We start from the raw sequence: 23,279 nt of genomic DNA on the forward strand, positions 1-23,279 counted from the left end.
TTTCAAACAGCAGCTGTTGGCTGTTGTTCCTGGGGTGCCTGCACCAATCAGAAGCTGCACCTTGGTTTTCAATCATTTTGGAAGTCAAACAGACTTCTGGAACAGATTAAGTTTGGCACTTTTGTTTTTGCTATTTATTTTGCGTTTTTGTTTTTGAGGCTTTGTTGGTTAATTTGTTTTTGTGACTGTGTGGAACTCAGTTCATCTACTGACTGACTGATTGATTGTGTGACCTCGGAAATGGATAAAAGTCCAAACAATGACTATCCAGGTAAGAACAAATTTTTCTTTTTATCATCTGCAATACTGTCCTATTTATTTTATAGTACAGGGCATTGATTATTGCTTTCCTTCTATGTATCAGTGGTCTTGTTAGATATTAAAATTCATGTTAAATTGCTGTTTTAGGGGTTGTTTTTTAAAGTCTGGAATGGATTAATCTGTTTTGCATTACTTTCTATGGGAAAGCGCCACCTTGGTTTTGGAACGGACTTCTGGAATGGATTAAGTCTGAGAACCAAGGTGCCACTGTATTTGTTTATCTATTGAGAGAATTTATAGTCCTTACTGTTGGAATGAGAACAGGCAATATCTGATGAAACCTCAGAAGATTAATAAGATTTCTAGTAACTGTGGGCACAGCCTTATAGTTCTGCATTAGCTTCTTGCCCCTCCCCATGACTTAAAGCAGTAGTATAAATTGTCCAAATTAAGGCAACTCAGAGAAATGGACATCTTTTGCTTAATACAGTGTGTACACAGTTCACAGACTTCAGACTTCCGTGGCTCAGACTAAGTCTTTGATGCCAGTATCCAATGCATCTGTTCCTGCCATTGTTGTCCTTCACATCCAACAAGGTTATGAATTATTCTATATTGGGGGACTATTCTCCAAAGAACTGGCTATATCATTTCCATGGCAGGTGTAAATCTGCTGAAAGTGATTTTAAAAAAACCAAAACACACACACACACACACACACACACACACACACAATTGGTCTAAATCCAGCCTGCATGGGAGGACCAGAATCAGGGCTGCCTCGTCTAATAATAGCCTGAAAATTAGGCTGCTGCTAATCTTCCCTACTTTGCATGATTGACAGCAGTGCACAAAGGCATTTGAATTAGTCGTTCACTCATTCCTGGGGTTCATTTCCTCGCCGCCACCTCAACCCTACAAAATCAAAGAAAGTGAGTGATACCTACCATCTCTACATCAGAAACAGGTCCAAAACTGGTGACATAGATATCTGTTTTGACTTCGGTTACAGGACCTAATACAGTATATATAAAAAGGAAGTAAGCAAGGAAAATTGGAATGTTTCAGGTTTAAAAGCAGGAAAGATTGTACTGGCAAAAAAAAGCCACATCTTATGCAATTGTCACTTTGACGATTCATTTGACTAATCGGAGGAAAATGCGCAGGCAGCATGTTCTTCCAACCAAGCCTGCTGAACTTGGAAATTCTTGCATAATGTTGATTTTCATGCCATCTCTTGACTTACGTAAGTACACTGGTATAATTCAGAAATGCTTTTGTAATGTGTTGTCTCCTATTGACATGGGCAAGAAAATACATGCACATGAAGGTCTGGAAAAAGCACTTTTTAAGGAGAAAAGTGGTCTGGTCCTTCAAACCATGCTTCAAATTGGTTTAATGCAGGTTTCCTCAACCTTGGCCCTCCAGATGTTTTTGGCCTACAACCCTCATGATCCCCAGCTAGCAGGACTAGTGGTCAGGGATGATGGGAATTGTAGTCTCAAAACATCTGGAGGGCCGAGGTTGAGGAAGCCTGGGTTAATGGAATATACAACTGCATTCGCAAAGACTCAGTTCACATATAACACCAAACCATGGTTTGACACTAGAGGAGCAAACCCTATACTCAGTTGCTCCCTTCGTCACACTCCCTATCCCTCTTCCACTATTGTGCTCCATCTGCTGCAGACCATGCCTTTTGCCACAGACCATATTTTGCAGTTACATCCAAGCTGGCAAACTATGGCTTGTGCTTGTTTTGCAAATCAGTATAACACCCTAAAATCATATACTATTTTACAATCCCATTTTGCAAAGTAGGTACATGCCATAGTTTGCCAGTTTGGGTGCAATGGCAAACTGGCTTACCAACAATTAGGAAGTAATTAATTGATAAGGGAAATCCAAACAGCCAGAGTTTGCCCGTCCCACTTCCTTACTTTTTTGTGCTTTGCTGGCCAGGGGCTGCCATTTTCAGGCAAAAACCATGGAGAGAGGGAGTGGGGAGAAAGATTTGGACAAATCACCAAGCAGGATAATTCAGACAAATCAGGGAGCAGGAGACATTAGACAAATCAGATTTTTCCTCTGTCTCTCTTCTGCTGGTTGGCTGCAGGAAGAGAGCTCATGGATTAGAAATGTTCCCATAAGGCCTGGATGGCAAAAGACTGTAAACAGGGGGTGGGGTGAAGGGAAAGTGAAGTTGTGATTGTAAGGATGGGTTAATAGGACTATAACTGGACTGCTGACTATGGAACTTGCTGGATTGGTGGGGTGGAGCCAGTACTCGGGGGGGTGTAAGGTTAGTTTGGGAATAATTATAGGTTTAAAAAGTGAATTGATTCTGGAAAAAGGTGAAAATATGGAGGCCTATAGAGGGGTAAAAATTAGGCACGGGAAGAAAAAATGGGAGTTTGATTTCTCAGTGATTGGACAATAGGCGAAAATGATAATAGTTAGTTTAAAAGTGGTACAAGATATAAAGGTGTATGTTATAAAATATGAACTATGAAACTGTTGAAGATGATAAATAAGGGAGGAAAACCGGGGAAGGGGGGAGGGTGGGGAAGCCCACAAAATATGGTTTAACAATTATGAATTTAACAATTATGATGAATTTTTTTTTGTCTTTTTTCCTTTTTGTCTTTTTTTTTCTTCTCTTTTTTCTCTTTTTCTCTTTTTGTATTTTCTTTTTTTTTGGTATGACAATAGATGGTTGGATGGATGAACTCCTGCGTACTGCCCTGGTTCACTGGTGCTCCCTGGTGGCAGGGGGGGGCTTCGGGGGCAGGGGAGGGGGAGGAGGACAGAAACCCAATCATAAAATGGACCACTTCTGACTGTTCACCTGCGTGGGATACTTCTGTGGCAGGGGAGGACCCATGGAGGGGGGTGGGAAGAAGGTGGAAAAGGTGTATATGTATGTACCATCTTTTGTAATTTGTAAAATCAATAAAAATTATGTTTAAAAAAAAAAGAAATGTTCCCATAAGAAATAATGGCTCATTATGTGAATGCTCGGGCACAGATGGCGCTGTGGGTTAAACCACAGAGCCTAGGGCTTGCCGATCAGAAGGTCGGCGGTTCCAATCCCTGCGATGGGGTGAGCTCCCGTTGCTCGGTCCCAGCTCCTGCCAACCTAGCAGTTCGAAAGCACCTCAAAGTGCAAGTAGATAAATAGGTACTGCTCCGGTGGGAAGGTAAACAGTGTTTCCGTGTGCTGCGCTGCTCTGGTTTCACCATAAGTGGCTTAGTCATGCTGGCCACATGACCTGGAAGCTGTACACTGGCTCCCTTGGCCAGTAAAGTGAGATGAGTGCCGCAACCCCAGAGTCGTCAACAACTGGACCTAACGGTCAGGGGTCCCTTTACCTTTATCTATGTGAATGCTCACTTAACAAATGATTTCCTGGGAATGCATTGTGTTTGGAAGGTGAGACATGCATTTATTGATGAGAATACTGTGGCCTCCAAGCATTTTCTGGGTGGGGAATTTGCCCTCCAAGTCACTTGAGTTTAACATCCTTGACCACAATTAATGTCCTGGTTAATCATAGTTTGCAGCAAAAGAAGGAGCAAAGTGGCTGGGCGTGCAGTCAAAATGCTCATACATATTTTGTCTTAATAAGCCAAGTTATGGTTTATTAAGCCAAGTTACGTAGCCAGCATGTCACATACTGAGCTGGAAAACAAGTCACCAGCATCTATTGTCCATTATAGCCTCTTAATACCCTATGCACCATTTTAGTTTTTCAAAAGATTATAGCAAACAGTGTCCATAATATTTCTACAAAACAATTTAATCTTATTAGATTTTGTTTAAAAACAACAACAACAACAACAACAACAACAACAACAACAACAAACAACAACAACAACAACAAGAAAAAACATTCTTTGCTGCCTCCAAAAGCTACTTTGTCTCAAGTAGGTACAGTATATTTGAAAGGCAGGATCTATTGGTGCATGTTTGGGCACATCCTCCTGTCCCCTTAAAGATATGAGCAACCATTATCCATAACACATATATTACTTCAACCCCCCTGAAAGGCACACAGACTTACACTTAGGCAAGTTTGCGGTTGGATGGAATTCTTTAGCTAGGCAAGCGGGAACCTCCACCATGCTCTCTCCAGGTTCAAAATCTTTATAGTACATGGGGACAACCTTTGGTCCAATCTCGCAGAGCTTTTCTTATGTTCTTATGACTTTAGCAGGTGAACAGGGATAATAATACAGATGGGTTCTGCTGCAAAACTGTGTATCTCGGTCATATACTATATATATATATATATATATATATATATATATATATATAGTTGGTTGGTTAGTACCGTGTTTCTCCTAAAATAAGACAGTCCTCAAAAATAAGCCATGTCAGGCTTTTAATTAGTAGAATAAATATAAGACATCCCCCAAAAATAAGCCGGGGGTGGGAGCCGCTTCGGGGAGCACAGCGCAGCGCGAAGAGCCTGGTGAGAGGCAGCTGCGGCTGCAGGTGAAGCCCGGGATCTGCGTGGGCGACTGGGGGCGAACGCACTGAGCGCTGCGGCGGTGGCGAAGAGGCGCCCGATCAGCCCGCTTCTCAGCTGATCGGGCGCCTCTTCGCTACCGCCGCAGCGCTCAGTGCGTTCGCCCCCAGTCGCCCACGCAGATCCCGGGCTTCACCTGCAGCCGCAGCTGCCTCTCACCGGGCTCTTCGTGCTGCCGCTTCGGGGAGCACAGTGCAGCGCGAAGAGCACTCTTCTGGTGCTCTTGTGCGTGCGTGCGCGCGAGGGAGAAGTCCCCTTTTCCTTACCCAGGTGCAGCAGCAGGAGGTTACCCCCGCGAGGTGGGCAGTCTGTGCTCTGCACACACACACACACCGTTTCGCCTCGCTCCGTCTCTCCCCCCTCCGCAAAGACACCAAAAAAAAAAAAAGACATCCCCTGAAAATAAGCCGTGGTGTGTTTTTTGGGAGGAAAAATAAATATAAGACGTGTCTTATTTTAGGAGAAACACGGTATACACACACCCCTTCATCCATAGATTCAGGGCAGTTCACAACATAAATGTCTAATGCAGGAATCTCAATGTTATCAGTGATGGAGCTACATTTTTGGGGCCCTGAGCCTTGAACTGCCACAGAAGCCCTTTCACAACCAGCAATGAGGTCTGGGTAACCACTGTTATCTTCTGCGATGGGGTTGTTCCATGGCAGATCAGCACACCTTTACAACATCTGTGCTACTGACTCTCAAACTTTGGGATGGTTGAAATATATACAACAAATATACTGCGGCGGCAAACCCGAAGTCACCCTGCCAGGGGGCAGGGCACCTGTCGCATGCATGCGTCGCACATCACGACGCATGCGTCATGACACACGCATTGTGACACACAATGCATGAGTCGCAAAGCACGATGCATGCACGCACAGGAGGCCTGTGACATGGCGACGCAGCAAACCCCGCAAGCAAGCTGCGGAGTGAGACAGTCTCGCTCGTATCGGGGCTTAAGTCCTCGATGGCAGCGGCCGCGTCACGCGGCGGCGGCCATTGAAGGTGGTCAGCCCCATCCAGCTCCGTCCAGCCTGCTGCCCCCCACCCAGCCTGCTGCCCGGGGTGGCACGCCCCCACCGCCCCCATCTTAATACACCACTGCAAATATATACAACTCAGATTGAGTCATGTGACTCTAATTGGGTCTACTAGACCCCCAAAATTTTAAGCAGTGTGGAATAAAGTCGCTTCTGGGGCCCCACCAGGATTAGCCCTGAAGCTTAAGCTTCATTAGCTTCATTGTTGTTTCGTCCCTGGTTGTTATTCTCTTTGGCTATACGAAAGAAGAAGACATTCCATATATTTCAAAGCCTTCAAACTTCCAGGCTGTTGAGTTTATTGGGCTCTTTTAAACAACTCTCGCAGCCTAGCAGGCACAATGTGACAACACTGTGAAGATTTTGTTTAAAGGTAAAGTGTATTTGCCTTGTGCCTAACATTGTTGTGTGCGCAAATGTCACTTAGTGTCAAAATGTAGAAAGGAAGCATAAACAATGAGAAAAGTGAAATTATTATTTCCCATTGGCCCGATATGGAGGTTTCTAGCTGCTAACTGAACACAGAACAAAAGCATATAAAATTACCTCACTTCACAGTTTGTAAATTACACCTAAGAGTTCAGTTAGGAAGAAGATGAATGCAGGAATCACTAGAAGCTTTTCCAAACAAAGCAGCAATATACAAGCTATGTTCAGATCACAGTCACCTCAATCAGTTCCTGCAATTTTCTAGTTCAAAAGTCTTCACCTCCTATCTCTTTTTTCTGACTTTCCATTTTTAATTCATAAGGCATCAAGATTGTGCAGCTGCTTGAAATCAACTCCTGAAAGTCCCCACATCTTCCTGTTGGAATGACAGCTTTTCTGAACATGACTTTATTCGCTTAGCACAGGGTTGACAAACCTCTGGCCTATGGACAAAATTAGACTCCCTACTTTACCTGCAAGGCCATTTTGGACTCACTGTACATCTGGCTTGGATGTCCTTGTCGTAAACTTATTGCTTATTGCAGGGCATTTGGTTCTATGTGTGTAAAGCTGTTGCATTGCTGGGTTCTCTTTTATACACCTGAAGATCTTGTATCAGTGGTCAAGTTAACATGCCAAAGCACACAGAACTAATGCTTCAACTGTCATTGAAAATCCATTGGATTCCTTTTGTTTGATTCAAAGCCAGCGGACCTGATGGAATACCTGCCAAAGTCTTCAAAGTGGGCAGAAATGAACACAACAACTTCACAAGCTCATCAAAAAAATCTGGGAGAGAGAGGGGATCCTAGCAGACTTTAGGGATGCCAAAATTATCAACCTTTTTTTAAAAAAAAATGTGATAGAATGGATTGCGGAAACTATCTAGGCATCTCTTTATTAGCTGCGGCCGCAGAATTCTTGCAAGGATCTTAGCAAACCGTCTCTTAACAATATCTGAGGTGACCCTTCCTGAATCCCAAAATGGTTTTCGACTTTCTAGAGGGACAGTGGACATGATTTCACTGCTTGACAGATTCAAGAAAAATGCAGAGAGCAAAACCATCCCCTGTATATGGTGTTTATCAACCTTACTAAGGCCTTTGACACTGTAAATCATAATGCCCTATGGACTGTCCTTCTGAAAATCGGCTGCCCAGATAAATTTGTGAATATCCTTCAGCTCCTCCATGATAATATGATAGAAACAATTGCAGATAACAATGGCTCTCAAAGTGAACCATTCACAGTGGGATCAAGTGTTAAGCAGGGTTGTGTTATTGCCCCAGCTCTATTAATTGTTTTCATTGCCATGATCCTACACATTGTCAAAGGGAAACTCAGGGTAGAAATCATATATCAGCAGATGGAAAGCTCTTTAAGTTGAGTAGGCTGGAAGCAAAGAGTAAGTTACCAGAATTTCCATCATAGAGCTTCAATATGCTGATGACAATGTAGTGTGTACACACTCAGAGGATGACTTCCAAACCATTCTAAATATATTCGCAGAAGCCTACAAAAAGCTTGGCCTATCACTCAACATCCAAAAAAAAACCCAAGTGTGGAACCAACAAGGACAAAACAACCCCTCTGCAGTGCCACAAATCCAACTCAGTGGTATAACATTGGAAAATGCTGGTCACTTCTCCTACCTAGGCAGTTATCTTTCCACAAGGGCCAACATTGATGCCGAGATCCAGCATTGCCTGAGCTCTGCGAGTGGGGCTTTCTCCCAATTTTGAGTGTTTGTTGTGGGAAGAAGGAGACCAAGTTAAAATTAAATCTTATGAACAGTTGAAAGATCAAGTTGATGACTGGTTACAATATTATCAGATTAATGAAATGTTTAAAATGGATAGGAAAGTTGGTTTTCAAACAGAAAGATCCAAATTGGAAATGGAATTGTTAGCTTCGAAATCAAAGAATCTTTCCAAAATGTATAAATTGCTGTTGGAGTGGCACACGAAAGATGAACAAACGAAATCAGTGATGATAGACTGGGCAAAGGATGTGGGGCCCAATATTATGATGGAGGATTGGGAAAAAATGTGGAAAAAGAATATCAAGTTTACAGCATGTAATGTTTTGAAAGAAAATATGATGAAAATGATGTATAGATGATACTTAACACCAGTTAAAGTTGCAAGAATTTATCATACACATGATAATAAATGCTGGAAGTGTAATGCTGTAGAAGGAACCTTTTACCACATTTGGTGGACTTGCCCCATAGTAAAGACTTATGGGAAAAGATTTATAATGAATTGAAGAAAGTGTTGAAAAACACATTTATTGAGAAACCAGAAGCCTTCTTATTGAGCATAGTCGGAAGAGAAATTCCCAAGAAACATGTTACTTTATTTTTGTATGCCACAACAGCAGCGAGAATTTTGATAGCTAAGAATTGGAAGACGCATGAAGTACCAATTGTTGAAGATTGGCAGATGAAAGTGATAGATTATATGGAACTGGCTGAACTGACCGGGAGGATCTGCGACCAGAGAGAAGAGGTGGTGGAGGAAGACTGGAAGAAATTTAAAGACTATTTAAAGAAATACTGCAATATTTGAGTATTTGAGATAGAGTTGGAAGTAGTATAGGTTGTAGTTTTAGAAATTATGGTATAAGGGCAAGATAACATGATTTGATGATTTGAAGAGTGAAAATATAGAAATTATGGAAAGTAAGTTAATAATATAGTACAGAGTTTTAAATATAGAAGTTGCTAAAGATTGAATTAATTTGAAGCACAGATGGGAGGGATTTGAGGAAGTCACCTTAAAATGGTTAAGAAAATACCGTAATAAGAATTGTTAAGAGATTTTTGTTTTTACCCTTTGTTTGTATGTTTGCAATGTTGTGTATTGTTTTGTGTAGCATCTATTTGTGTAGTGTTTTATTTAGTGATGTTATTAAATGAATAAAAAAATTTGGGGGGAAAAGAAGAAGTGCAGAGTGTTTGAGGACAGGGACATTTGCAAGGAAACCAAAATGATTGTTTACAAAACTATTGTACTACCAACCTTACTGTATGCTTGTGAAACATGGACCACTTATAAACGCCATCATCACTGGTGGAGGAAGAGGAGTGGGGGGGGAGCGCACCGCTCCCGGCAGCGCAATCCCAGTGGGGTGCCATTGCTGCTGCCCTCCACCTGCGCTGGGTGCCACGCCCCCAGGATGCGTGCCATGCCCCTGCGGGCGGCGTGCCAGCCCCTCCCCCACCTGCTCTCCACCCCCCTGGTGGTGATGAAGCTCCGCCACTCACCATCACCAACTCCTCGAAAGATTCCATCAACGGTGTCTCTGAAAAGATTTTTATATCACTTGGGAAGACAGGCAAACGAATGTTAGTGTAGGAAGAAGCAAAGATCACCAGTGTTGAAGCAATGATTCTTCAACATCAACTTCGTTGGACTGGTCGTGTTGTTCGCATGCCTGATTATCGTCTTCCAAAGCAACTACTCTATTCCGAACTTAAAAATGGAAAGTGTAATGTTGCTGGTCAACAAAAGAGGTTTAAAGACTTTCTCAAGGCAAATCTTTAAAAATGTAGTATAAACACTGACAACTGGGAAACACTGGCCTGCGAGCGCTCCAATTGGAGAACAGCCTTTACCAAAGGTGTCATAGACTTTGAAGATGCTCAAACTCAGGACAAAAGGAAGAAACGTGCTAAGAGGAAGGCACGTTTGGCAAACCCTCACTATGATCAACTCCCACCCGGAAACCTATGTCCCCACTGTGGAAGGATGTGTGCAGTAGTGTAGGAAGATGGGGGCAGTGAGGACGCGCCGCCCCGGGCAGTGCGATCCCAGGGGCGCCATTGCGGCTACCCCCCCACCCATGCTGGGTGCCCCGCCCCTGCAGGCGGCACACCCTGCCCCCAAAAAGTGAGCCCCACCCCTGTGTGTGGCGCGCCCCGCCCCAAAACGTGCGCCCCGCCCCCAGAATGCATGCCACGTCCCTGGGGGCAGTGCGCCTGCTCTCCGCCCCCGGTGGCGGAGCATGAAGCTCTGCCAGCGAAGCATGAAGCTCCGCCACTGGATGTGTGGATCCAGAATTGGCCTCCACAGTCACTTATGGACTCACTGTTAAGACCATGTTCATGGAAGACAATCTTACTCAGCTACGAGTGATCTCCAAAGAAGAAAACATGTGCAATGGTAGAGGCCTGGCTGGAAAGCTTAAAACTCGCCAGTGCTACATAGTATGAGACAGAATGAAAAAAAAAAGGAATATACAAATTGGCTCCACCCCATAGCTTGCCCAAATGTGGCTAGGAGCTAGGTAGAGTCATAGATCTTGACAAAGTGTAGACTTGCACAAGCTGGCCAGCTTCCGTTTTGACTTGAAATGTCCGTTTTGAGCTTCTCAGACGTATGTAAAGGCAACAAGCGGGTGGGGAGTGCTGGCCAGCAATGGCGCCCGCCAGAGAGGTGCCAGAACTGCACTTCAGTGCACATCAACTGAAAAAAACACTGATTAAAGCCTCTATAGATACATTTTTTAAAGCCCACCTTCCTTCTATTGCTTCCCTCCCTCTGCTTCCTGCACTACTGATTGTGAGCTCTTTTTGGCAGAGACCTGCTCTCTCTTTCTTAATGTGTTGTTCTCTAGAATTTCATGTGTCATAAAAGCACTATGAAAATTAAATAATAATAATATACTTTTAACCACCCCGGTGCATGCAACCCGTATAGTAAACAACCAGCAATGGGAAACATCCAAGCTACTCCTAAGGGCGTACCCATACTCTGAAGCGTGAGACCAAAAGTAGTGAAGAAATTTTTAGGAATTCAAAGAGGAATTTAACACCATTTCAGACAGTACACAACACCCTGGGTGCCAGCTTGCATGCTGAAGTGTGAGACGCAAACATGAAATGCCAGTCAGGACCTGCTTATCCTTAATACCTAAATTTATTTTGGTTTAGAACTTAACGTACCCAGGCCAAGTGGCGCAACAAGGTGTTCCTGAGGGAAACGGTTTTATTATCACATTAAAAAGAGAAAGAAAACATCTGCTCACAATAGAGATGAACATTCAGATGCTAGGGTATACAGTTATTACACAAGAGCAAGCAAATGCTGGGTTGGAGAAAACTAAAAGCTGCTTCTTGGTGGACCTTCTAAAAAATCCCCGTTTCTTGCATTCTAGGAACTATTTATAGATTCAGTGGTGAGCATTTTTAATGTCAGCTAAATAGTAGGGGAGCTTTACACACACACTGCAATGGGCACTGTCAAGTATGAATCACAGCTCAGAGGAACAAACATTCCAAAGAATGGAAAGCAACTGAGTGCAAAATCCAATTATTACTCAGTTTCACATCAGACAGGGAGAGTGTCCAGTGATTGCCCCACCCCACCCCCCATCTCACGGTGGCTGCCAAGCCTCACTCTGTGCCTCTCACTTTCAGCTGAGATTATAACAAGCAAACTGGGAACAGAAGAAGAAGGAAAAGGACAGTTTCGGTGTGGAAAAGCACGGCCATTTGGAGCAGGCAGATCTGTAACTTCCCAGCAAATTGCGTCTTTAAATTGATAATAAATATTTATGAATATAAAATGCTTCTATAAGTGGGCTAACTGGGGGGGGAGGGGAGAGACAGTTGCATTTCTCTCTCTCCTGCTCAACATATCTAGGCTGGTTGCTCAAGAGCAGCGACAGACTTCCAATTCATTAGTATTCCAAGTCTTCTTTGCCTGCACTAGCTCCTCGTTAGTTTCTCAGCCCAATTCAAGGGGCTGCTCTTGAAAGCCTGCAAGAGCCTTTGTCCTGCGCACCTTACGGGGCATCTCTAATATGCTGCTTCCTGTTCTTCAAGAACTGGTGTCGCTTAGTGATGCGTAAGGATTATATAACCTATCTGAATCTCTTTGAGCACTTGAAAGCACTAAGTAACACTTAGCATTTATAATTCTTTGAATGTGACCTTGCACCATGTCCCATTACTGGCGCTAGGCAAAGTCAGGACTTCTCTAAGAAGGTATGGTACTTATCCTTTTTTCGTAATGCATTCAATTCACACAAAAATGTCTATATCCTGCTTCCCCAATTCGTCTCCAGGATGCCAGGGTGGTGAACATCACCAGAATTTAAAGCACAAACGTACAGAGACACAAGCTTACAGAAAGAGCAGATTTTTTATAATAATAAAAAAGATAAACTTTTAGCATTCAGTAACCAGAAAGGCCTGCCAGCATGCACAAACATACAAAATTCACTTTGTGCAATATACCAACACAGACAGCTCTCTTGGGAAAGAGAGTGCTATCAGTTGGGTGCTGCCACAGAGGCGGCCTTTTCCTGAATCCCCTCCAACAACATGTATGGCAGACAAATGAGGGGAATCAAGTAGAGCTCCCCAGAAGTCCGGTGTGGGCAGACAGTAGTGACTGGTGCCCATTTGGGCTGGTAGGATGGGAGGCAGGGAGGTGTCAGCAGTGGGGAGCACCACAGCCAATGACAGGCAGAGCCACCCTCTGACTGGGCGCAAGCAAGAAACGAGGCAGCCTGGGGCTTACTGAGGGTACACCGAAATTGGTGGGTCAATACCTCATTTGCCCTAATGAAACCACTTCTATTCCTGGAAGTATTTTGATCCCAACTATTTAGGATGTAAGTATGGTGCTCTCCGATCTCCCCTTTTTAAATTTAAGTTTTTAATCTTTCAGTTTGCTGTTAGTGTTTCTATGGGATTTTGAACCTGTGCATCGATTTGAGCATGGCTTATATGCAAAAGGAACTCACACACACACTAGAGGAGCAAATGTTTGCCACAGCCGCAAAACTATGAAGTCAGCGTATACGTATTTTCTGCTTGCTTTGTCTAAAATGATGTTTTGGTCTGCATAGCTGCAAAAATAGACTTGAAATGGTTTCTCCACACACATTCAAGCCTATATATCTTTAGCCACACTACCTAGGAATCTGGTTTTGCATTTTTTTTAAAAAAAGAAAACTGCAGTTCTCAGGAGGTTGTAGTCAAACTGTATGCTTGTATGGCAGTTCTTCAGAATCACAGAAGCTCTTTAGCCCTGCTGCTGAATAGTCTATGCGGTACCAAAAAGATCTACTTTATTGGTATGGTTTTGAAGCTGCGGGCCCTGCATATTCCTTAGGGAGGAAGGTCATAAGAAACCTCTTCTTAGAGTTTGTATGCCATTATTGGTTTTTCTTTTCTGCAGTGAGTAGTCTCAGACAAGTGTGTGGTGTTTAATATGATGGTAAGGCAAATATTGGGACGCGGGTGGCGCTGTGGTCTAAACCACAGAGCCTAAAGCTTGCTGATCAGAAGGTTGGTGGTTCGAATCCCTGCGACGGGGTGAGCTCCCGTTGCTTGGTCCCTACTCCTGCCAACTTAGCAGTTCGAAAGCACGTCAAAGTGCAAGTAGATAAATAGGTACTGCTCCGGTGGGAAAGTAAACTGCATTTCCTTTTTTTTTTTTTTTAATAAACCTTTATTAGATATTAAAATTACAAAAGGAAATACCAAGACAAATACCAAGGAAATACCAAAACTGCATTTCCATGTGCTGCTCTGTTCGCCAGAAGCTGCTTAGTCATGCTGGCCACATGACCCGGAAGCTGTACGCCGGCTCCTTCGGCCAATAATGCGAGATGAGCGCTGCAGCCCCCCAGAGTCCGCGACTGGACCTAATGGTCAGGAGTCCCTTTACCTTTACCTTTAAGGCAAATATCAACCTCTCCGCGAAGTTCCCCTCGCAAGCTGAGACCATGCTCGAGGACCTGTCCAGAATCCCATGAAGCAAGAGTAGCCAGCATGGCGTTGGGTTGCAGATGTTGTTGGACTAGAATCTCTGACCATTGGCCTGATGGGAGTTCATCTGTAAAGCACCTCATTGGCCACCACATGCAGAAGTTACACAACAGGTATGTCATGGGACACCTCAATAAACAAAAAAATATGATGTCTACATAGAAAGCATCCCCCAAGGAAAAGAAGTTTGAAAACATTGCTCTAGAGGAGATATACTGAAGACCACAACCACATCTATGACGTCTTCCTGATTCAAATAAGGTCATTTGAAGAAATTATGAGGTGATTTGCTTTTCACTGTTATTCAACACTCAGCCTATCAGCGAAAGATGCCAACAAAGGTTGATAACTGGGGCCAATTTCGTGAGCAGGACACCTGTCCACTGGGGACAGTGCTAAGAATACCATCTAATTTTGCCAAGGTCACTGAGCAGTAGACAGATGGTAATAACTTCAGTCACTACCAACCTGGGAAAGAAATCAAGAAAGACAATGTATAGGTAAATACTGGTCCCATATCTTTTTAGCAGTCATCTGAGTCATCCAGTTTTGCCATTTGGACAGCTGCCTGGAAAACCGATCAGCTTCACTTCGTAGCTTAAATGACACTGACAATTTTGTTTTTCAGGTAAGCAGAATAAGCTTATAACAAAAGTATGAAGCCAATTGTATGGATGAATTTTTGGAACACTTGTTGTATGGAAATTATCTCTGAAGAATCGTAGAAAACCACATTCTTTGCATTTCCCATTTTTCTCTTGCTTTTTGACAGGCTAGCTCTCAAGGCTTAAATCAAAGCTTGCGTTGAATACAGGTGTGGGGAGCATTTCACATGGGGGTTCCGTTCCCAGCCCACATGCACATCGGTGGAGTGCATATAAGTGCGCCCCACCCCCATTATACCACCTTCCGCTCCACCCCCATTCCTCCTGCAGTTCCAGCCTCTTCTGGGTCCAAAAGGACCCCTGTGTTGGCAACTGCATGTCATATATGACATTAGCTCTTGGGCAGGTTAAAATATGACTGGGCCAAAAGCTGGCTAGAGGCTTCATCAGGTGATGAATAGCCCACACAAAACATTTTACAAGCATTATTATTATTACTAGTACTACTACCGGTACTACTACCTATTCTTTACTCTAGCATCCCAGAGCGAGTGAAAGCAATTCAAAATACAACATTTTAAAAAGTTTAAAACAATCAGCATCAAATGATGTAGTTGCTTCCCAGTTCGCAAGCTCCTGAACCAGCCCCTCATTATATTTATCATTACACCCACGTACACACCCCTGCTGCAATTATCTGTCTGGTTACTGGCGAAGGAACTTAAGATCAAATCATATTTTTTAAATAAATAAATAAAAGGGTTAGAACTCCTGCAGAGGAAAGTCTTTTGATCCAGGGTAAATGGAGTCACGTTTTCCAAAGGGTGAAGTTCTTTGGAGTATTATAATTATTACATTTTCTCTGAGCTGTCAAAGCACTTCGTGTATATCATCACGGTAATTGTTAAAAGAAGCCTTTAAGGTAGGTCAGTATATTTAAACCCATATTATGGATCAGGACTGGGGGCAAAACTCCCAGTATGCACAATAACTTCTTGCCAACGATCTTCAAAATAATAAATAGATAAGAAGGGAGGGGGGGAAGCAGGGAGTTAAGTGGAGCAGAATACCAGTCAGCAGAAAACAGGATAATTACCCCTCCACCCAGACTTGGCCTTTTCCAAAAATGTTTTTCATTTTCAAATAAAAGAATGCAGAGGCTTTTCAAGGCTCATTTGCGCCTAACACCTAGACTGCTTTTATGAGATAGGGGTTGGGCGACTGCAACATTGTATTTCGGCATTTGTCCTATGCATGCCTACTCAGAAGGAAGCTCCGTTGTGTTCAGTGGGGCTTAGCAATCCTAGGCATACCACAATGTGAATTCCGCTAAAAACGACAGTTTTCCTTAGAGAAAATGTTTCTGCTTCTGAGTAAACACAAACTGAACTTCACCGTAGATCATTCTTATCCAGTTTTCTTTCCCACATATCACAAGGGATCATTCCCTGGCAGGTGAAATGTGTGCTCATTGACTAGCTAGGTTTCTCTGGTAAAGCAGGGCTAAATCCACATCCTTTTTTGCCTTCTCTACACCATACGCTTAAAGTACATCCAATGCGCATTACTTCCCCCAAAGAATGCTGGGAACTGTAGTACCCTTACAGAACTGCAATTCCCAGCACCCATGATATTTTTTGGGGGGGAGGAGCCATGTGCTTTAAATGTGAATTGAGTGTGGTTTAAAGTGCACATTCAGCTTTTCTTGTTAAGTTTGCTTTCATGTACCAGTCCCCCATCCTTTTTTTGTCCCAAATCCTTCACTTAGAAATTACTGAGCGCTTTGTGTGTGTGGCTATAAGCATCACTGCAGTCCCCCTGATTATTTCCTTCTGAAAGAACAGCAAACTCTAGTGATAAGTGGGAGTGGATAAGCTATGCTGTTGCATTAAATTAGTAACAATTAAAATGGCATGTTAAAGATTAAGGCAACCATCTGGGTAATACTTACAAGCTTGCAAATCCCATTGAAGAGAAGGCAAACTTGTAAGTCGTGTCAGGGCTACATCCTTTAATCAGTATCTGTGAGGAACAGACACCAAATCCAACCTGAGAACACTTAACACTTAAATCAACCATAAAAAAAACCTAATTATAGTTATAGAATAACCAATCCATAATCACTCTTGGCAGGTATATATCAAACTTCAAGTGGGCAAAGTGCGTCGCATGCAACATCTTTGTAGTTCTTACAACAACCCTAGAAGGTTGGTCTGTATTATTATTATTATTATTATTATTATTATTATTATTATTATTAGCGGCTTGTCTAGTAAATCGACAGCTCAGGTGAAACTTTTGGTATGACTAATTCAGTACGACAGGGGTATAGATCCTGGGTACCTCCAAAGTTGATGAACTCCAATTCCCATCTTCCCTAGCATTGACCATGGTGACTATGTCTGAGGGGAACTGGGGTCCAATATTGCCAATATCCCAATATTTCCCAATATTGGGAAAGCATTGGGAAGTATGGATACAACACAAGAAGTTGTACTATGCAGTGATTTGGTAGCCATTCTAAAACTGAGCAATGGGGAATGTAAGGAGCCAAATAAGCAGGTGGAATTATAACACTGGTGTACTATGAGCTTGAACAACCAACATACAGTGAGTGTTTGAGAAACAAGGCCAGCAGCCTAAATTGATATAGATAGACCACGGCCACAAAATGGCTACCCCATTTGCTCCTCACACATCCATTGCTGAAGTGTTGGGTTGTTGTTTTTTTAATTGTTCGATGCACCTTTTTGTTAGAATAATAACCCTGACGTTTCTGCTTCTTTCTGTCATTACTACGGACTGGCCTTCCTTCTGATAGGGAGATTGGCCCAAGATGACTGTTGTTTTCCTTACTGAGAGCTCATCAATTTTGTTAGCCATCAATTTTGAGATGGTGGCATATCTCAGCTATGAGGAAGGAACTGATGAACGTGTGAGCGCGCACTCAAGCATAATCCAAAGGGGGTGAGAGAGAGAAAACTGAAGACGGTGGAACCACCAAGTCTTGCTGAGCTTTTTATAGCCCTCCCTTTTCAGGAATGTGTTGGGGAAACCACGAGCAGACCTCATGCCCCACCGGCAAATGGAGAGGAAGATCAGCAAAATGCTATGACCCCTGGGGTGCCCACCCAGGAACCATAGAATTACATTCTGAAAGTTAACTGTGACATTGTAAATTTGAACAGCTGTAGTTAAAGGCTCTTAAGAAAATACTAAGTCAACCCATTGGTCTACCTAACTCAATATCATTACTCTAGACTGAACAGCTGTAGTTGTCCAGGGTTTCAGGTAGGGGTCTATCTCAGTTGTTCTGCATGTAATGCAGTTGCTTTGCCACTGAACTATAGCCCTCCCCTGCTTCTAAGGTAGAGATATGGCTGATCAGTGAATGACTGCTGAGACGCCAGGCTTTCAAGGACCAATCAATACATCTGTGCACATGGCGCCTATAAATATGATCCCCCCCCCCCGCAAAAATTGGTGGGCTCAACTCCCACTGACTTTAATGACCGCTCCCACTACAAATCAAACACAGGGTCTGAGAAATGATTAAGGAACTTTTGCTCAGTTTGCGAGTCATTTGAAAATGAGTTAATATATTAAAGTAGACACTTTAGCATGTTAATTCATGATCTTTGTTCTCGCCTCATCTGTCTTGACTCTCCCAACTCCAAATATATGGCAAATCCTGGAGACTTTGGGGCATTTTGTTTGTTTCCCACATTCATATTCTCCCTCTAAATTCATGATGAGAAGCTTGGAGTGTTTTAGAATTAAAGATAATAAAGCATCACTGATGTATCAAACTGCTAGCATGATAGTCAAAATGCAATAAAATGGAGTTTTTAAAAAAAATACAGAGGCTGTAAATTCTGCAGTCAGTAAAAAAGGAAATTTCCCAGTTCACAATGCATAAGTTCTTTATTCATAAATGCCCTCCTAAATCAAAGAGTATACCTATTCTTTTTATAGAGGTAAATAAAGCTCTTTCGGACAGTCTGTATACATGCCTTGTCCAAGGTACTGAAAGGTTTTTCCAAAATCTTGCTATACAGAAGATCAGCAGAAGATGGACAGCTCCATTTCCCCTAGTTCTTAACTAGGAGGAGCTGGCGGGGGAAGCTCCATAAACTAAGCTATTTCTGCAGGTCCCTGCACCAGGCACAGAATCAACCACGCGAGGATACAGTATCTTCTTTCATGCAAGGAAAGAGCAGCCCATTGGCAGGAATCTATCAGCAAACTATTCCACTTAAGTTATTTGAGTGAGACTCACTCTTTCTAACTTACAGCTATACTTCATGGTCATATAATGTAGTTGGCGAGAGTCTGACTTGCTTTTACACATTTGAATAATGTAGTGTCAGGCGTTCTGCTAATGAACAAGTGCTGTGCATCATCCTGTCTCAGTGAAATATGCCACATTTATTTAAATAGATAGATGATAGATAGATAGATGATACAGTAGATATAGATAGATAGATAGATAGATAGATAGATAGATAGATAGATAGATAGATATGGTAGATAGATATAGATAGGTAGATAGGTAGATAGATAGATAGATAGATAGATAGATAGATAGATAGATAGATACGGTAGATAGATATGGTAGATAGATACGGTAGGTAGGTAGGTAGGTAGGTAGGTAGGTAGGTAGATGATAGATAGATAGATAGATAGATAGATAGATAGATAGATAGATGATAGATAGATGATGGAGAAAGAGATGATAGATGATAGATGATAGATATTTGAGGCAAACCAAGATAACAACTTCTTCCAAAGCAATATTGTTAAGCCAAAGATTTTGATGTCAAGAAGTCTTTCATTTTATCTCGTCTTCTCTCTTTTTTTCATAAATGCAACCATTTCCTTAATACTGGGTGAAATATAGCTGGTGGCCAATAAATATTGTTCCCCATGGTTAACCAGAGTTAATGATTTGTTGTGAATGTACATATCTCATTTGCCCTGCATCTCCCCACTAGTGTGCAGAAGAAACAAACCCAAAATCCCTGGCTTAATATTACCTTCAAACTGGGTATCATAATTTGTTTCACTCCAAACAAACCCTGAATCGAGAGCAAACTCTGGCTAGAGATTTAGGTTTGATTGGAATGAAACAAATTATGATGCTAAGCCCAGGGATCATGGTTTGTTTCTCCCACCCACCAGTGGGGAGGATCAAATCAGGCAGGGATCGGCATGGTTTACTGTGGTGAACGAACTAGGACCATGTTTCTGTATTTCAGTAAAGTGTTGTAATGAAGGGCTGATATAAATGAGTTTGTTCCAGATGTTGCAAAGAACTAATGCGACTCTTTTTAGCACAAACCAATGCTGATTTTAAAGAATTACTATTACATGATAAATTAATGACTATTAAGGAACAGCAGCTTTCAGATTACAAACATAAAATAGCAACTGGTATGCAATTACAAAATATAGGCTATCAAATATTGATAATTAAATATGAAACATAGTTGTTTTTTAATATTTGACATCAAGTCTCAATTCCCCCCCTTTAAATTACCAAACTAGTCATGCTCAGTGACTGGCATTTGTTTCACATTTGTAACATATACAGTTGAAGGAGAAGCCAGAAATTATGTGTGTTTCTGAAAGAGACCTACAGCAAATTGAATTCCTTTCTTACTGAGATCAGGAGCTATGATTGACAACATTTTACAGGAGTCACGTGGATTTATCTTTATCATATGGCCTGCATCAGCTTATATTCTGGCTAGTTATCCAGTAGTTTTTTTCCTTAAGTATAGCTTTAAACACAAGCCTAAATCCCTCCTTGGTATCCTGAAAATCACAGATTCAGAACTCTTGGTGGGTTCATTCCCCCACCTACACCAACTATAGTAGAACTGGGTTAAAACAAATTGAACAAAAGAAAGAAAGAAAAGACCAAGAAAACATGATATTAAAAAAGTTCCCGAAGCTACGAACATGAATTTGACCAAACTGCGGGAGGCAGTGCAAGACAGGAGTGCCTGGCGTGCTATGGTCCATGGGGTCACGAAGAGTCGGACACGACTAAACGACTAAACAACAACAAAAAAAAGGAAAGAAAAATACACGGTGCCAATAAACACTGCAAGCTCACATTGATAATACAATATGAAGCAGTACTTCCATCCAAGATTGAATTTATGATAAAAGCCCTCCAGATGTCCAAATAGGTAGCCAGCTATAGTAGAACTGTAATTGCACTACAGCATGAAAATCCCAATCACTACTATCCATCAACATTACAAAAATATTTCAGGTAACAGTGCAGAAGAGAAAACACAACTTAGTTACATTTTGAGATCCTATCTAGCTATAAATTAACAGCTGATCCAAAGTGCTTGTTAGGATCACATGGGTGAGTCACCTACTCCAAAAAAATCAAATAAAGAGTGGTTCGAGAGCTGTCTTACACTCATTGCTCATTCCATCACAATACACTTCCTGCCAGATGAATAAATGCCCAGTTAATTGGTGATCTTAAGGAATCTCTATGTCCTGAGAGACAATGACTCTTTTCCTGCTTCATTTCCCTTTTAACAATAGAGAAGGAAGGTCCAGCTTCAAAGTTAACTTCCACGCTGGTTGGTCACTGCAAGTAACAGTAATGAGTGCTCACCACCTTGCCCATCGAGGGAGACAGCGTTTGCGACCCGCCGCAGGCTCCCCAGGCTCCTGGAGACACACCTTGGCTGGCTGGCTGTTGCTCCATCCCCTGGGATGGCAACAAAGGCTGTAGGGTTGTCACCTGGCCCTGGTTTGAATTAGCCAATCGGTGGTGGCCAGGGGAGCTGGGGCCAGATAAGGAGGCTCCCACCATTGGTGCAGAGCATCACCCACCGTACCCTAACTCTAACTGTTTTAAGGTTGTTGCAGGTTAACCTTTTCCTTTTCAGGTCCATGGGCATTGCGACAGTCGCACAATGGTTGCTGTTTCCCAGATTCTGCAGGTTTTGCCTTCCCCATAGCAATTGTCACAACTTTTGTGGTTTTGGGCCTTGTGTGGCATTCTTTAGTCCATCAGCGGAATGGAGGGGTAGCGTGGTTACGCACCCCTCGCACAGTGATTTTAGTAGGGCCCCGTTAGAGGGGCTTTCACAGGGAGTCACTGGCCATGAGTGCTCAGTGTATGGTCACACTCCCAGAACTGGAGGAGTGGGGGGGCAGCTCATAAACATCAGTTTTGCAGTCTCCCCCATATTTCCTGCCTTGCCCCTGCCCATCCTCAGTCCCCAATTGGGGGCTGAGAGGGATACCCGCCCAATGCCTAAGCCAAGGTTTCCTACACCTGAAATTTAATAACGTTGTGGCCTAATTTTAATCCCATAACTACTGCATTGTGTCTTGTCTTTCCTGGCCTTGGCTCCTGGGGTGATGGGTATGTGGCTGGGCACACAAAGCCCAACCCATTGGTCTGACTGATCAAGTAAAATTCACCTCTAAAACATAGAGGAAGAGGGGGGGTGGAGAGAGGATTGGAGAGGAGAATACCTATCATGGTTCCAATCCTGTTGTAATTGAATGGACATTCATACAGTACTTCCAAAGTTATAAGTTCCAGCCCAGCAAATTACTATCAATGAAGAGCCGAAAGAGAAGTTAGGGTGTTTTTTATCATTTGGTTTCTTTTCTGTATTGACTGTCTTTTAATGCCTTTGTCTCTCTCTGTTTCCCAGTAAAAAATACCTCTTTTGGGTATGAACTCCGAGAAGAAGCAGAGGGTGGATAACCAGGGGTGGCTAGAACTAACAGTGCCTCGGGGTTGGGCTGGTGGCTGTTAGAACCATTCATACACCCACTTTTAAAAAGCAGGGTGGTACACATCCCCTTCTCTAGATGAGCAAGCTGGTAGCACTTCCTACTCATTTTTCAGCCTTTTACCCTACAAATGCTAAGAAGTGTACTGACTGGGACTAATTTTAAGAGGCAATGGTGCAATTGATGAAATCTCTACTGAAGCCAAGACAGTTTCAGGTTTCTTTGAATCTGGGTACATGCCATCTTTAGGAGATCAGCAGAAAGCCAACAGTATCTCCACTTTCCAGGAAAACTATATGACAAAATTACTGATAAGGAAATGTTTGTCTGGGGGAGGGAGGGGGGAGGTTGGAAAACATCCAGGCTTCAGCAGACACTTACACTTCATTCTGCTCTAACCTAGAAAGAAGAATGTTACATGCCGATTTGTTATAATAAACTGGTTGGGTTTTATTTATAATTCGCAAGGGGCACAGCCCAGCCATGCTAACACATATAAGGCCCGTTAATTTCAGCAGGAAAGCCAAGTGACTTAAAATTTGGCCGGATCCTACCCAAGGTGTCTAACAGCAGAAGTCGACCCATTATGTTTCAGCCTCTACATGTTTCATGCCAGTGCGATTTTAATAGGGGTTGGGATGGAGAGATTGAAACTAAGCTAAATGGACACAGGCAAAAGTATGATAGAGGTAAAATGTTGGAGTCCAATGGAGAGAGAGAGAGAGAGAGAGAGAGAGAGAGAGAGAGAGAGAGAGAGAGAGATGGGGAGTGGAAAAGTTGCCTCATTGGTAGTCTCTCCCAGACCCCTCAAGAAAGTGCTTTCACCTTTTCTTTTCTT

The 23,279-nt window shown here is 42.7% G+C and overlaps 1 protein-coding gene across 1 annotated transcript in view; it reads right to left on the reverse strand.

Moving 5' to 3' along the window:
* GABRA4 (gamma-aminobutyric acid type A receptor subunit alpha4) overlaps nucleotides 1–23,279 on the reverse strand; it is a 60,143-nt gene that overhangs the window by 28,804 nt on the left and 8,060 nt on the right. Inside the window, exon 3 of the mRNA XM_060279140.1 lies at nucleotides 1,209–1,276. Within this exon, the coding sequence (XP_060135123.1) occupies nucleotides 1,209–1,276 (68 nt within the window). The remainder of the gene's footprint in view (nucleotides 1–1,208; nucleotides 1,277–23,279) is intronic.

The sequence above is a fragment of the Zootoca vivipara genome, chromosome 9 (assembly GCF_963506605.1).
Source record: "Zootoca vivipara chromosome 9, rZooViv1.1, whole genome shotgun sequence".
Taxonomy (NCBI): Eukaryota; Metazoa; Chordata; class Lepidosauria; order Squamata; family Lacertidae; genus Zootoca; species Zootoca vivipara.